Source organism: Amblyraja radiata, chromosome 1 (genome assembly GCF_010909765.2).
Source record: "Amblyraja radiata isolate CabotCenter1 chromosome 1, sAmbRad1.1.pri, whole genome shotgun sequence".
Taxonomy (NCBI): Eukaryota; Metazoa; Chordata; class Chondrichthyes; order Rajiformes; family Rajidae; genus Amblyraja; species Amblyraja radiata.
This window is the reverse complement of record NC_045956.1, coordinates 55,678,080-55,693,693: the sequence shown is the minus strand read 5'-3', so window position 1 is coordinate 55,693,693 and position 15,614 is coordinate 55,678,080. Positions and strand designations below refer to the sequence as shown.

At 45.7% G+C, this 15,614-nt stretch overlaps 1 protein-coding gene across 1 annotated transcript in view; it reads left to right on the top strand.

The window, feature by feature from the left end:
* Positions 1-15,614, top strand: part of gstcd (glutathione S-transferase C-terminal domain containing) — a 188,916-nt gene that overhangs the window by 11,507 nt on the left and 161,795 nt on the right. The window contains exon 3 of the mRNA XM_033022145.1: positions 11,555-12,142. Within this exon, the coding sequence (XP_032878036.1) occupies positions 11,555-12,142 (588 nt within the window). The remainder of the gene's footprint in view (positions 1-11,554; positions 12,143-15,614) is intronic.

Below are 15,614 nucleotides of genomic sequence, written 5' to 3'. Positions count from 1 at the left end.
GCATCCCTTACCCTTTTTTTATTTTGCACTTTCTCTGTATCTGTAACACTGTAAAGTGTAACACTATATTATGCACCTTGAAATGTTCTCTTTGTGCAACCTGTTGTGTTTGGCTTGATTCTACTCATTTATAGTATCATTTGACTGGATAGCACACAAAGAGAGATTTTCAATGTATTTCGGTACATGCGACAATAATAAACCAATACCATCAAAAACAATGACACCATCGTGCAGATGCCGAGAAGTGTGTTCAGCTCTGGCTGAACAACATCTAATCTTGTGTGTGGACTCGATAAGAAGAAGAAGGTCAAAAACAATTAGCATTTGTCTACTGTCTTTGAAGTGATAAAACAACAAGGTTTCTTAAATTTAATAGAAAATACAAAAGAACAGATTGGGACATACGACTAAATACTTGGTTCACAACTGTAGATTTTCGGAAGATCCTTCAGGATCCTTCTGAGGTTAATAGAGGGAACTCCAGAACTTAATGACTAATGTATTAAAGAATATCAGGGATGTACTTCAGGCCAGAATTATAAGAAAGAATTTGGAGAGTTTTAGATCTGGAGGAGGCTATGGTTAGGGAATTAAGCAGAAAATTAGTGTGAATTTAAAAGGATGGCACCTTACTGCCAAGCATTTCAAGCAAGATGCAGATTATAAACTATTTTCAAAGCATAGCGATTGTTGTTTATGAAGGTGAATGGATTTGCAAATTTTACTCGTGTAGTAATTCAGGCGTTGTGAATAAAACGATGTTTATTGGCAAATACAACTGTTAAACACTAAGTCAGAGCTCGAGCAAGGTCTCTGCTGCTGCTGTAGGACACACCTGTGGACTGATGACGATCTTCCTCGCAAACTCCCGCCAAACGCAGTCACGTGACCATTCCATCTCTACTGACGAGGGTTCAATCTATAAGTGGCTCAACCATCAGATGGCGCCACATAATCCCCCCCCCCCCCCCCACCCCAGAACCGGAGAAATTAATATGAGCAGGCAGACGGAACCGGCAAAGGTGCGGGTAGAAGCGGGCGGGACGATGGAGGCCCCCGACGGGCCACCTGCACGGGCTGACTAATGTCCAAATGAGCCGGCTTAAGGCGAGCAGCCGACACAGTCTCTCGCCGGCCCCCCCATGTCAAGCACAAAAGTCGAGGCGCTATGCTGCAGCACCCGGAAAGGACCCTCAATAGGTCCGGTGAGCATCACAATGCAGGAAAACATACTGGCAGTTCATAAGGGCAGAAGGGAAGTGCGTGGGAGTAAGTCCGTGATGGGACAACGGAACAGGGGAAAGTGAGTCCACCTTTTCTTGGAGATGCACCAGCAGGGATTGCTACCCATGTTCTGCCGGAATGAATCCCCCGGAACTGTAAGTGGGGCACCATACACCAACTCAGCAGAAGAAGTAGCTAAGTCTTCCTTCGGAGTCATGCGGATCCCCAACAGAACCCACGGCAACTCGTCCAACCAATCCGGACCCGTGAGCTGCGCCTTCAAGGAGGCCTTCAGGTGTCGGTGAAACCGCTCGACCAAACCGTTGGATTGCGGATGGTAAGCCGTGGTGTGATGTAGCTGAGCTCCCAACAGCCGGGCCATGGCAGACCGTAACTCGGAGGTGAACTGCGCACCCCTGTCAGCCAAGATGTCCACCGGCACACCTGGCCCAGTTGCTGACCTGCTTGTGCAACCCGTGCCACATAAACCTGGCCGCCACCAACCCTGTCGCCGCCCCAGTGGAAGGGTGAACCAAACCATGAATCATGCCGAACACCCGGCAGCGCCATGCTGCAGGGATGATCGGTCTCGGATGACCAGTAGACACTTCACACAGGACCGTTGCCGATCTTCCTCGCAAACTCCCGCCAAACTCAGTCTCGTGACCGTTCCACCTCTACTGACGAGGGTTTGACCTATAAGTGGCTCAACCACCAGATGGCGCCACACTAGACTGGTTTTCCCCAAGCGTATATGTAAATAAATGGCTGATTATTCTGCTTATTAACAGGTGTAGAAGCAAGTTTTGCAAGATCATTCTTCTGTATGTGTGGCCTGTCGACTGTTTTACACATCACAGAACACAACTGCATGTCCCAGGGGCTCTCTGTATGTAATAAATCAGATGTAGGGAGAACCATGGTGCACAAATCGCATATTTCACTATCCGCATGCTAAATCCCCTATATTCACACTGCTTTTCAGAGAGTTTTTAAGTAAGAAATCTTAGCAATCTTAGCAGTTATTCTCTAAGTAGCAACATAAAAAAGTTTTACATTTTATTGGCAGTAAATAATTTGAGAAGAATGTGGCCTGTTCAGATGTTGATCTCTCTTTCCTCATGAATGTGCATCGGTTTAAGATGACTTCAGTGAATGAGTTTAGATTTTAAGATATCATTTACTATTAATTTTTATTCTGAATATTAAAACCTTTTTTTATTTGCTGCAGTGCTATTTATAGGTGAGTTTTAGAGGCCAGTGTAAAATCTATTTTACACTTGGAAATAATCTCAGTCAAATCAGTTCTCCATTACTGGAAACAATCCAACATAAGAAAAAGAAAAAACTGAGAACAATTTATTTTTCCTTTGCTGTATTTCAATTCCATATTTGGTATTTTGTAGTGTAAAAATGCATCATGTGCCTTTGTTCAGTCATGAGGTCTTTGAAAGCATGTTTGAACTTTACTTGTCTTTTAGTACTGATTTATTAAGGAATGTTGATACATTATTATAGATAGGAACTCTTAAACATTTTTGCTCAAATCGTTTTCTGAAGAATTGCACATGTGCAGTGGACCAACTTTAATCTTCAAATAAAGCAGCTTTGAGGATAATGGATATAAAATCAGAATAATTTAGATTATTTCCATTTTAAGCTCTTGTATTGCATTTATTACTTCATGCTTCTGTTATCTGTAGTTTAGTTAATTGTCATGTATACCGAGATTTAGTTAATTGTCATGTATAATGCGTGCTAACCATTATAAGATGGAACTCTATGGCTCTTGTCTCTTGCTGTTACCTTTCCATTTCTTTTGGAAACATTCTGAATGCAAGAACGATTGGCATTGCTTCCCCACTTCAAAGTGGGGTTATTTCAAAATTCATCTTTCAGGATTGTGGCATTGCTGGGAGACAAACATTTATTACTCCTTGGGGAGCCTCCTACAACAGAGTGACTGTCTAGGTCATTTCAGTGTCAATCACATGGCGTGGGTCTGAGAAGAAGTTACAGGAGCCTAAATACTATGAACATCTAGGTTCAGGAACGGCTTTCCCCCAACAACCATCAGGCTATCGAACGCTATGAACTCCAACTAAATTCCTAAGTACAAAATGCCACTAGGGACTTTGGGCTTGTTTTGATTTTTTGCACAAATTGTTTTTTTAAATTGTTTATTGAACTTTTTAAAATATCTGTTTATTATATTATGTATTGAGTATTGTGTTTAATACCTGGTGCAGCAGCTGCAAGTAATAAATTTCATTGTTCCCTTTCAGTACATATGACAAAAAAAGATTGACTCTCGAGTCACATGTAGGCTAGTTTAGCACCTATTTTGAAGAGATGAAAGTCAGTAGGAAATCATTAAAAACATGAACAATGACATAATGTTCGGATTGCTTTAAGACCGTAGTCCTTTAAATCCAAATAAATGTATTATGCCAGATTATGATTGTGTAGGGCATTGTCTCCATGCTGTGGATTATTTACAAAATGCTGTCAAATGTGCACATTGGCTTAAATTTTGTACTTTTAGTCATGACTGTATCAAGATTATTAAATATCTAAGTGTAAATATCTAGGTGTTGAACCTGTGATCCGTCCACCACACCGCGTCTCCTTCGCCATGAAGGACAAGGTGGAGTCAACGCTGCTCAACATGGTTACCATGGGCATCCTGAAGGAGGTGAGCGATCCCACCCGGTGGGTCCCCACCATGGTTGTTGCTGCGAAAAAGGACAAAGTGAAATTCGCATTTGCATCAACCCCAAGGACCTGAACCTTGCCATCAAACGCCCGCACTACCCCATGCGAACAGTGGAGGACGTCGCGGCACAGGTTGGCCCGGCCACTGTCTTCTCGGTTCTCGATGCCAAGAGCTCCTTCTGGCAGATACCGCTGGACGAGCGGTCCTCTTACCTGACTACCTTCAGCACGCCCTTCGGCAGGTTCCGATTCCTCCGCATGCCATTCGGGATCAACTCTGCCAGCGAGGTCTTCCAGCGGATGATGGAGCAGCTGTTCGCCGGTCTGCCGTGTGCCATCATTGTTGACGACATCCTGGCCTACGGTAAGGACGTTGCTGAGCATGACCTCCACCTCCGTCAAGTCCTGGACCGGGCCCGTGAAATCAACCTCAAGCTCAACCCAAAGAAGTGCCGTTTCAGCGTCCCGGAAGTCACCTATGTGGGCCACGTCTTTACTGCCTCGGGGCTGAAGCCTGACCCGCAAAAGACGGCTGCGGTCTCCGAGATGTCTTCACCCACCGACGTGCCCAGCCTGCGGCGTTTCCTGGGCATGGTTAATTACCTGGGGAAGTTCATCCCCGACCTCAGCGAGCTGAGCGCGCCCCTGAGGGAGTTGATCAAGAAGGACACCGCCTGGGCCTGGTTCCCGCATCACCAGAATGCTTTTGACGTCCTGAAGTCCAGGCTGATCAGTACCCCCACTCTCAAATTCTTCGACCTGCAGCGTCCCATTGTTCTCACCTGCGACGCCTCCAAGTGCTGCTTGCCTGCAGCTCCACGATGGCCTGCAGCTGCCTGTTTCCTACGCGTCCCGCACCATGACCCCTGCCGAGCAGCGCTATGCTCAGATAGAGAAGGAGCTGCTTGCTGTGGTGTTTGCCTGCTCCAAGTTCAAGGACCATATTCTGGGCAACAGCTTCACGATCGAGACCGACCACCAGCCGCTGGTCTCTATCCTCAACAAGCCGATCCACGTTGCCTCGTCCGTTTGCAGCGCATGATGCTGCAGCTCCAGCGTTTTACATTCAGAATTGTATATCGCAAGGGCAAGGACATGTTCGTGGCCGACACGCTGTCTCGCGCACCGCTAACGTCCACCGATCGCCATCCATATGAATCGTCTGACCTGATGGTACTTAACGTTAACATTGTGCCTTCACAGCAGATGTAGTCCCTGGTCAGCAACACTGCCAAGGATCCTGCCCTGCAGCAGCTTGCCGACGTCATCCGGCAGGGCTGGCCAGACCGTCGTTCATCCTTGCTGGCTGGTGCCGTGCCCTACTTCCTGGTCCGTGACGAGCTCGTGCTGCACGACGGCGTGGTCGTGAAGGGACATAAGGCCGTTGTGCCTGCTGCGCTGCGAGACCACTACTTTCAGACCGCCCACCGCGGTCATCCTGGGGCCGAGGCCACTCTGTCTCAGGCCCAGAGTCAGTTCTACTGGCCCGGCATGGCCCAAGACATCCGGGAGAGGGTCTCCGCCTGCTCTACCTGCAATAGCCTTGCTCCCCATCAGCAACGGCAGCCGCTTCTGCAACAGCCTGCCCCCGAGCTGCCCTGGATGGCCGTCGCCACTGACCTTTTCGAGTGGCGTGGCAAGCACTTCCTGGTCCTTGTTGACTCGTACCCCAGCTGGTTCGAGGTTGACCAGCTGCACTCCCTCACCTCTTTGGCCGTTATCGGGAAGCTGCGCCGCCACTTCGCAACCTTTGGCTCCCCGGCAAGTCTTCAATCGGACAACGGCAGCCAGTTCTCAAATGCCGAATTTCGGAGTTTCGCTGCCAGCTGGAACTTCCGACACTATACCAGCAGCCCAGAGTACCCGCAAAGCAACGGCCTGGCAGAGCGCGCTGTCCGCAGTGCTAAGGACTTGCTGGAACATTGTAGACTGTCCCATTCTGACTTTTACCTGGCCCTCCTCAACCTTCGAAACATCTCCCGCGACCCTGCCTTGGGCTCGACAGCACAGCGGCTGATGTCTCGCACTACGAGACCTCCGATCCCGGTGACCCAGCGGTCCCTCGTGCCCTCTGTTCTCCAGCCTGCTGCCGTCCAGGAGCGCATTGCCCTCAAGCAAGAAATCCAAAAGCGCTCCCACGACAAGTCCTGCCGTCCCCTCCCGCGTCTGTTCCCTGGCCAAGTCGTCCGGATGCAGTCCCCCTCCGGTCACTCCAGGCTTGCCATCGTCGTCGATACTGCTGGTTCGCCGCGGTCCTATCTGGTCGACCATGACGGTACCATTTACCGCCGGTCCCGCCAACATCTGCGGCTTGTCAACGAGCCCCCACCACCGCCTGCCGACCCCTTTGCCCCCCCGCTGTCTGCCACGTTGCCTGCCGCTCCACGCATGCCTCGGTCCCTGCCTTCTCAGCTCTATCAGCCCCGCTCTCCAACAGCCAATCCTCCCTCGCCTGCCCGTCTTCCCGCTGCTGCGCCTGCATCCCCTCCTCCGTCTTCTCCTTCTCCTCCCGGGTCCCCGGTTCGCTCACCCGCACCTGCTCCTGCTCCTGTTCTTCCTGCAGAGGGGGGAGATGGCGAGCTGCGTACCCGGTCCGGGCGGGTGGTCAAGCCGCCTGTCCGTTATGGTGATTTTGCTTAACTGTTTGCTTACCTGCTCATAGCGTATGAGACGTGGTCGCCCTGTCAATACTGTATTGCTTTTCATTTCCAAGGGGAAGGATGTAGATGACATGTGCATGTACCTTTAACATAGTGACCTCACCACTACTAACCACTCCCCATATCACAAGTATAATTACAACCTTCCCACCCATTGATCTCCCTCTCTAGTTCCGGTGACAGACCACGAACAGCTAGGGCAGCAACGTATGTGTATCATGAATAAACAGTAGTAAAGACACAGTGTGTTATGACACCTCTTTACACTAAGGTAGACACAAAATGCTGGAGTAACTCAGCGGGTGAGGCAGCATCTATGGAGAGAAGGACGTTTCGGGTCGAGACCTTTCCTCAGACTGATGTCGGGGGCGGGGCGGGAAAAAGATAGAAAGTGTGCGGAGACAGTAGGACGTAGGAGAACTGGGAAGGGGAGGGGAAGGATGGAGAAAGCAAGGGCTATCTGAAATTAGAGAAGTCAATGTTCATACCGCTGGGGTGTAAACTACCCAAGCGAAATATGTGGTGCTGTTCCTCCAATTTGCGCTGGGCCTCACTCTGACAATGGAGGAGGCCCAGGACAGAAAGGTCAGATTGGGAATCGGAGGGGGAGCTAATGTGCTGAGCAACCGGGAGATCAGGTAGGTTAAGCGGACTGAGCGGAGGTGTTCAGCGAAACGATCGCCGAGTCTGCGCTTGGTCTCACCGATGTCGAGAAGTTGATACTTCCCCCCGACATCAGTCTGAGGAAGGGTCTCGACCCGAAACGTCACCCATTCCTTCTCTCCATAGATGCTGCCTCACCCACTGAGTTACTCCAGCATTTTGTGTCGAACTTCGATTTTATCCAGCATCTGCTGTTCTTTCTCACACAATATTAAATATCTACATGTGCACACATTTCTGTAAGACTTCCATTGCAACTTTGTAGAACGGCTATTGTAATGGAAATTATTTTACAAAACTTGTCATACCTAGCACAAAGAAATCTGGGATGGCACTCAAACGCAGTTCTGGAGTGCTCTATTGATTTGGTTACTGTCTAACAGATGTCAGGTTGAGCCAAGCTTCTGTCCTGTCCCTTCTATTGTGTGAGGGTAAAAGATCGCGTGGTACTCTGAAGATGAGTAGAGGAATTAACTGTGCTAGTATTTATTACCCTGTGAACATCAGTAAAATAGAATGTTTGATTATTGTCACATTGATGCTTGTGGGACTGGGTGTGAACAAAACAGCTGGCTCAATTTCAAAGTTGCAATTTTGCAGCAGCCAATTAATGTACAGAACAGCATGTCTTTTAAGATGGGGGAGGAAACTGGAGCACCGAGAGTAAACCCACTTGGTCACGGAGAACGTGCAAATTCCACGCAGACAGCACTGCGAGGTCAATATTGACCGGGTCTCTGGCGTTGTGAGGCAGCTGCTCTACCAGCTGCACCACTGTACTGCCCCTTTATTCTTCAACAAAAGTATATCTCAGAAAATGCAATTAATAAGGGAATGTTTTTCTTTTCACATAATTTCTGTTGTGTTGTTGTTGTTGTGTGGCGTTGTTACCAAATAGCAAATTTAAGTGTGCATTTATTAAAATTAAGGATCGTCATTGAAATTTACAAAGGAAAGCTAAAAGTGAGAGAAGAATGCATATTTTAAACACAGGCAACACTAATTCTAATTAAGATGGACACAAAGTGCTGGAGTAACTCAGAGGGTCATAGAAACATAGAAACATAGAAATTAGGTGCAGGAGTAGGCCATTCGGCCCTTCGAGCCTGCACCGCCATTCAATATGATCATGGCTGATCATCCAACTCAGTATCCCGTACCTGCCTTCTCTCCATACCCTCTGATCCCCTTTAGCCACAAGGGCCACATCTAACTCCCTCTTAAATATAGCTAATGAACTGGCCTCAACTACCCTCTGTGGCAGAGAGTTCCAGAGACTCACCACTCTCTGTGTGAAAAAAGTTTTTCTCATCTCGGTCCTAAAAGATTTCCCCCTTATCCTTAAGCTGTGACCCCTTGTCCTGGACTTCCCCAACATCGGGAACAATCTTCCTGCATCTAGCCTGTCCAACCCCTTAAGAATTTTGTAAGTTTCTATAAGATCCCCTCTCAATCTCCTAAATTCTAGAGTGTATAAACCAAGTCTATCCAGTCTTTCTTCATAAGACAGTTCTGACATCCCAGGAATCAGTCTGGTGAACCTTCTCTGCACTCCCTCTATGGTAATAATGTCCTTCCTCAGATTTGGAGACGAAAACTGTAAGCAATACTCCAGGTGTGGTCTCACCAAGACCCTGTACAACTGCAGTAGAACCTCCCTGCTCCTATACTCAAATCCTTTTGCTATGAATGCTAACATACCATTCGCTTTCTTCACTGCCTGCTGCACCTGCATGCCTGCTTTCAATGACTGGTGTACCATGACACCCAGGTCTCGCTACATCTCCCCTTTTCCTAATCGGCCACCATTTAGATAAAAGTCTGCTTTCCTGTTTTTGCCACCAAAATGGATAACCTCACATTTATCCACATTATACTGCATCTGCCAAACATTTGCCCACTCACCCAGCCTATCCAAGTCACCTTGCAGCCTCCTAGCATCCTCCTCACAGCTAACACTGCCCCCCAGCTTAGTGTCATCCGCAAACTTGGAGATATTGCCTTCAATTCCCTCATCCAGATCATTAATATATAGTGTAAATAGCTGGGGTCCCAGCACTGAGCCTTGCGGTACCCCACTAGTCACTGCCCGCCATTGTGAAAAGGACCCGTTTACTCCTACTCTTTGCTTCCTGTTTGCCAGCCAGTTCTCTATCCACATCAATACTGAACCCCCAATGCCGTGTGTTTTAAGTTTGTAAACTAATCTCTTATGTGGGACCTTGTCGAAAGCCTTCTGGAAGTCCAGATACACCACATCCACTGGTTCTCCCCTATCCACGCTACTAGTTACATCCTCGAAAAATTCTATAAGATTCGTCATACATGATTTACCTTTCGTAAATCCATGTTGACTTTGTCCAATGATTTCACCACTTTCCAAATGTGCTGCTATCCCATCTTTAATAACTGACTCTAGCAGTTTCCCCACTACTGATGTTAGACTAACTGGTCTGTAATTCCCCATTTTCTCTCTCCCTCCCTTCTTAAAAAGTGGGGTTACGTTTGCTGCCCGCCAATCCTCAGGAACTACTCCAGAATCTAAAGAGTTTTGAAAGATTATTACTAATGCATCCACTATTTCTGGAGCTACTTACTTAAGTACTCTGGGATGCAGCCTATCTGGCCCTGGGGATTTGTCGGCCTTTAATCCATTCAATTTACCCAACACCACTTCCCGACTAACCTGGATTTCACTCAATTCCTCCAACTCCTTTGAACCGCGGTCCCCTGCTATTTCCGGCAGATTATTTATGTCTTCCTTAGTGAAGACGGAACCAAAGTAGTTATTCAATTGGTCCGCCATATCCTTGTTCCCCATGATCAACTCACCTGTTTCTGACTGCAAGGGACCTACATTTGTTTTAACTAATCTCTTTCTTTTCACATATCTATAAAAACTTTTGCAGTCAGTTTTTATGTTCCCTGCCAGTTTTCTTTCATAATCTATTTTTCCTTTCCTAATTAAGCCCTTTGTCCTCCTCTGCTGGTCTCTGAATTTCTCCCAGTCCTCTGGTATGCTGCTTTTTCTGGCTAATTTGTACGCATCATCCTTCGCTTCGATACTATCCCTGATTTCCCTTGTTATCCACGGATGCACTACCTTCCCTGATTTATTCTGTCCTTGAGAGTCTTGAAAGGCGCCCATAAATAAAAATGTATTATTCTTTTGCCAAACTGGGATGAACAATTTTTGTAGTTCATCCATGCAGTCTTTAAATGTCTTCCATTGCATATCCACCGTCAACCCTTTTAGAATTAATTGCCAGTCAATCTTGGCCAATTCACGTCTCATACCCTCAAAGTTACCTTTCTTTAAGTTCAGAACCATTGTTTCTGAATTAACAATGTCACTCTCCATCCTAATGAAGAACTCAACCATATTATGGTCACTCTTGCCCAAGGGGGCACGTACAACAAGACTGCTAACTAACCCTTCCTCATTACTCAATACCCAGTCTAAAATAGCCTGCTCTCTCGTTGGTTCCTCTACATGTTGATTTAGATAACTATCCCGCATACATTCCAAGAAATCCTCTTCCTCAGCACCCCAGACAATTTGATTCACCCAATCTATATGTAGATTGAAGTCACCCATTTTAACTGTTTTGCCTTTGTTGCACGCATTTCTAATTTCCTGTTTGATACCATCTCCAACTTCACTACGACTGTTAGGTGGCCTGTACACAACACCCACCAGCGTTTTCTGCCCCTTAGTGTTTCGCAGCTCTACCCATACCGATTCCACATCCTCCAAACTAATGTCCTTCCTTTCCATTGCGTTAATCTCCTCTCTAACCAGCAACGCTACCCCACCTCCTTTTCCTTTCTCTCTATCCCTCCTGAATATTGAATATCCCTAGATGTTCAGCTCCCAGCCTTGGTCACCCTGGAGCCATGTCTCCGTGATCCCAACTATATCATAATCATTAATGGCTATCTGCACGTTCAACTCATCCACCTTATTACGAATACTCCTTGCATTGAGACACAAAGCCTTCAGGCTTGTTTTTACAACGCTCTTACCCCTTATACAATTATGTTGAAAAGTCAGGCAGCATCTCTAGAGAAAAAGGATGGGTGATGTTTTAGGTCGAGACCCTTCTTCAGAACATACTATAATTAATTTAAAGCATGCACTCGGCATTTCAATTGTTTTTGTCATAACAAAAAGCATGTTAAAAGCATCTCCGTGCTCTTCACTGTGATGGTATGCTGTAATCTTCTCTGAGTTGACAACTAATACAAGCATTTGATTGGAACAATATATTTGTGTTTTTATTTGGCAGGTGAGCCAGTGGACCAAGCTTTGTGAGATTAGCATCCCGCTAGCTGTGGGGAACTTCATTAGGAAAAGCATAGAACATCAAGGCATTCCACCTGAGATGCTGCACCTGGAGAACAAACTTGGAGAACCTGTCCACATTCACAATGATGACAAGATTCGTAGGCAGAAGCTGCGACAACGGACGAGGAACAAAAATAACAATACCAAAAAGGCATCTAATGGAGGAGCTGGCTGTTCTGATGAAGTATCTGACGTAACTAAAGATTTAAATGAGGAAAAGAAGGATAGCAAAAATGAAGAGCCTACCCAAGAGGGTTCTGAAGGAGGAGCTGGCTGTTCTGCTGAAGGAGCTGACGTAACTAAAGATTTAAGTGAGGAAAACAAGGACACTGAAGGGTTAAGCCTGGAGCTGAGGACAGCACTTTCAAAATTAGCAGTGGAGCAGATACCAGTTGTGAGCAGCAGGGAGCAGCCCAGTATCAGAAAAGTGAAAACCTCTGATCTTCCACCACTGGAACATTTGTTTGCAGAGGGTCTTTTCTTCACTCTCACAGATATAGTCCTATTTCCATGTCTACACTACTTTTTTGTGAGTTTTTCATTATTTTTTTTGTTATCTGCTTAATTAAGCCCTGAACATGATTTTTCTTTTTAGTTTGTGAATGGTTCAGAGGAGGTCTTATTTGATTTGATTTGACAATATTTATCTAAAATTTTAATTGATTAAAATTTGATTTGATTTGACAATATCTAAAATTACTTTTGTAGATTTAGATTATTGAGCAAACTAATAACTTGTTTAACATTTAAAAAAAATGACTTGCATTGAACAATAATCCTGTCACATTGTAGAGCAGCTCATTTTATGAAAAGCGCTTCTAGACACCTCAGTGAAAAGTTTGAAGTTCAGCAGTGTTTTGGATTTATGGAATTAAACCAGAAATTGATTGAATCACTCAACAGGTCAGGAAACAGATGTGGAAATAGAAAAAAAATCAACATTTTGGATAAAGTCATAGATTTATAGAGTCTTACGGTGTGGAAACAGGCCCTTCCGCCCAACTTGCCCACGCTGGCCAACATGTCCCATCTACCCTAGTCCCACCTGCCTGCATTTGGTCCGTATCCCTCTAAACCTGTCCTATCCAAGTACCTGTCTAAATGTTTCTTAAACTTTACGATAGTATCTGCCTCGACTACCTACTCTGGCAGTTCGTTCCATACACCCACCATGTTACTCCTCAGGTTCCTATTAAATCTTTCCCCCCTCACCTTAAACCTATGTCCTCTGGTTCTTGATTCCCCTACTCTTGGCAAGAGACTCTGTGCGTCAACCCAATCCATTCATCTCGGGATTTTTTACACCTCTATAAGATCACCCCCCATCCATCTGTGCTCTAAGGAATAGAGTCCTAGCCTGCTCTCTCGACAGCTTAGGCCCTCGAATTCTGGCACCATCCTCGTAAATCTTCTCTGCACCCTTTCGAGCTTGACAACGCCTGTCCTATAACCCGGTGCCCAAAACTGAACACAATACTCAAAATGTGGCCTCACCAATGTCTTATACAACTGCAACATGACCTCCCAACTTCTATACTCATTGCTCTGACTGATGAAGCCCAATGTGCCAAAAGCCTTTTTGACCACCTTATCTACCTGTGATACCACTTTCAATGAACTATGTACCTCTACTCCTAGACCCTCTGCTCTACAATACTCCCTCAATGCCATTCGTTGATTGTGTAGGTTCTGTTTACATTAGTACTCCCAAAATGTAACACCTCACATTTCTCTGTTAAATTCCACCAACCATTCCTTAGCCTACCTGCCTAACCAATCAAGATCCTGCTGCAAATATTGACAAGCATTTTCACTATCTACAATACCACCCACATTTGTGTCATCTGCAAACTTGCTAACCATGCCGTGTGCGTTCTCATCCAAATCATTGATATAGATGATAAACAGCAATAAGCCCAGCAACGAACCCTGAGGCACACCACTAGTCACAGACCTCCAGTTCAAAAAGCAACCTTCCATCATTACCTTCTGCCTCCTTCCATGAAGCCAATTTTCTATCCATTCAACTATCTCTCCTTGAATCCCATGGGATCTAACCTTCCAGAGCAGCCTACCATGCAGAATCTTATCAAATGCCTTACTGCGACCGTAATACTGGCTGCTCTCAAGACACGAGACTTAATCTGAGACTTTTGTAAGATCAATGCTGATGAAGGGTTTTGAACCTGAAATGCTAATTCTGTTTCCCTTTTAACAGATACTGCTTGACCTATTGAACGTTCTCAGCATTTTCTGTGTTTTATTACAGATTTATGGCACTTACAGATTTTTTACATTTTCATTTAATGGTTTTGCTATTGTTTCCTTGTTCCAAAAGTTCAGACGTATTTCTGTCGAGCCAGGAGATGTCCATTTAGCCCCCCTTAAACTTGCCATTCAGTCATCGCTGCTCTGTATCTGGATCCATCTTTACCTCACTGTATATTCACTGATTCTATGCTTGATAATCACTATATTGCAGCAAAGGTTGCTCCTACTGTTGTACATTGCCTTTGCTGTTCTATTTACGCTCTTTCCCATGAGATCATATAGAATACCAGCGAACGCACTTACATTTTGTTATGAAACTAAAGGTTCTTTATGTTCTTTAAAGGTTCTTTATGTGGCTAGATTTGAACAGAGCAGGTTCTGAACGACTTAACTTTCATTTTAAGATAGGTGGCAAATCTAGGTTCATGCACCTACGCTGAGAGAAATTTGTGATGCCTTGCACTTTGCACTTTGGGGCATTCTAAAACCAATTTCTTATTTTTATAAAATTGCCACTGGTGTAAAGTAGGAAGTATGGAACAGCAAATGGGTAGACAGGCAAATATTGATCGATAGCCTGTCCATCTAATGAAGAAGAAGTGATATATTTTATGTCCATCTGTAGGGGCAGATGGCCCTTGGTTTTAGGTTGTGATAAGAATGGTTACACTTTCACTGTTTGTCTCTACTTGAATCCAGTACCATCAGAATCAGAGACAAAAATGCTTGCAATTGAGCCACAGTTGAAGCAAAGTAAACCTAGAAAGTTTCTGTAAATTCTTAATCGAGAGGAAAAGTTGGGAATAGAATTTCGTAGTGGAACCCAATCCTATCTTCTCCTGGCATGGGGTCAGAAATAAGGCATTGGCTTATTTGGAACAATAATACGCCTTTCTCCATTCCTCTGATATTGTTCAGCTTATGGGCAGATCTGTGTTGAAACTGAGAATATCTGACTTTAGGTGTATTGAGATCTCCATTTAAGCATCTTCCTAACTTGCTGTAACAATGACAATAGGTCAAAAGAAATAGCCCCCTTAAAGGCCTGTCCCACTTGGCTGTCATTTACGCGACGGGCCGGTAGTGACTGTCGCGCACGTCCTCATGCGTCCGCACAGCCGTCTGCAGTGCGTGACATCATTTGAATACCCAGTTTATGATATTTATGGTGATTTTCTAAAATGTTCCAGTTTCTTGAGTGGTGCTAGCAATTGGAAAAACTGCAGATGTAATGCCCCTATTCAAAAAAAGAGGCGAATTAAAAGTAGCAAGCTGCAGACCAAATTAATCTGTGGGAAGGAACTGCAGATGCTGGTTTAAATTGAAGATAGACACAAAATGCAGGAGTTCCTCAGCGGGACCAGCAGCATCTCTGGAGAGAAGGAATGGATGATGTTTCAGTCTGAAGAAGGGTCTTGACCCGAAACGTCACCCATTCGACCCGAAACGTCACCCTGTACCACTTGGCCGCCATTTACGCGACAGGCCGGTGGCGCGCGAAGATTTCGTACAGGACAAAATCCTGGCGGGCTGCGCAATACCGCGCGCAACACCACACTCCAAGCCACTCCATGCGCCCGTCCCGCGCTACCCACACGCTACCAGGTCGCGTAAATGGCGCGCAAATGACGGCCAAGCGGGACAGGACCTTTAGACATTTCCCCCCCAAGTTTTCTTCTGATCATTCACTGTAATTAAGATGCACCCATTAAATATATTTACCTCCAAAC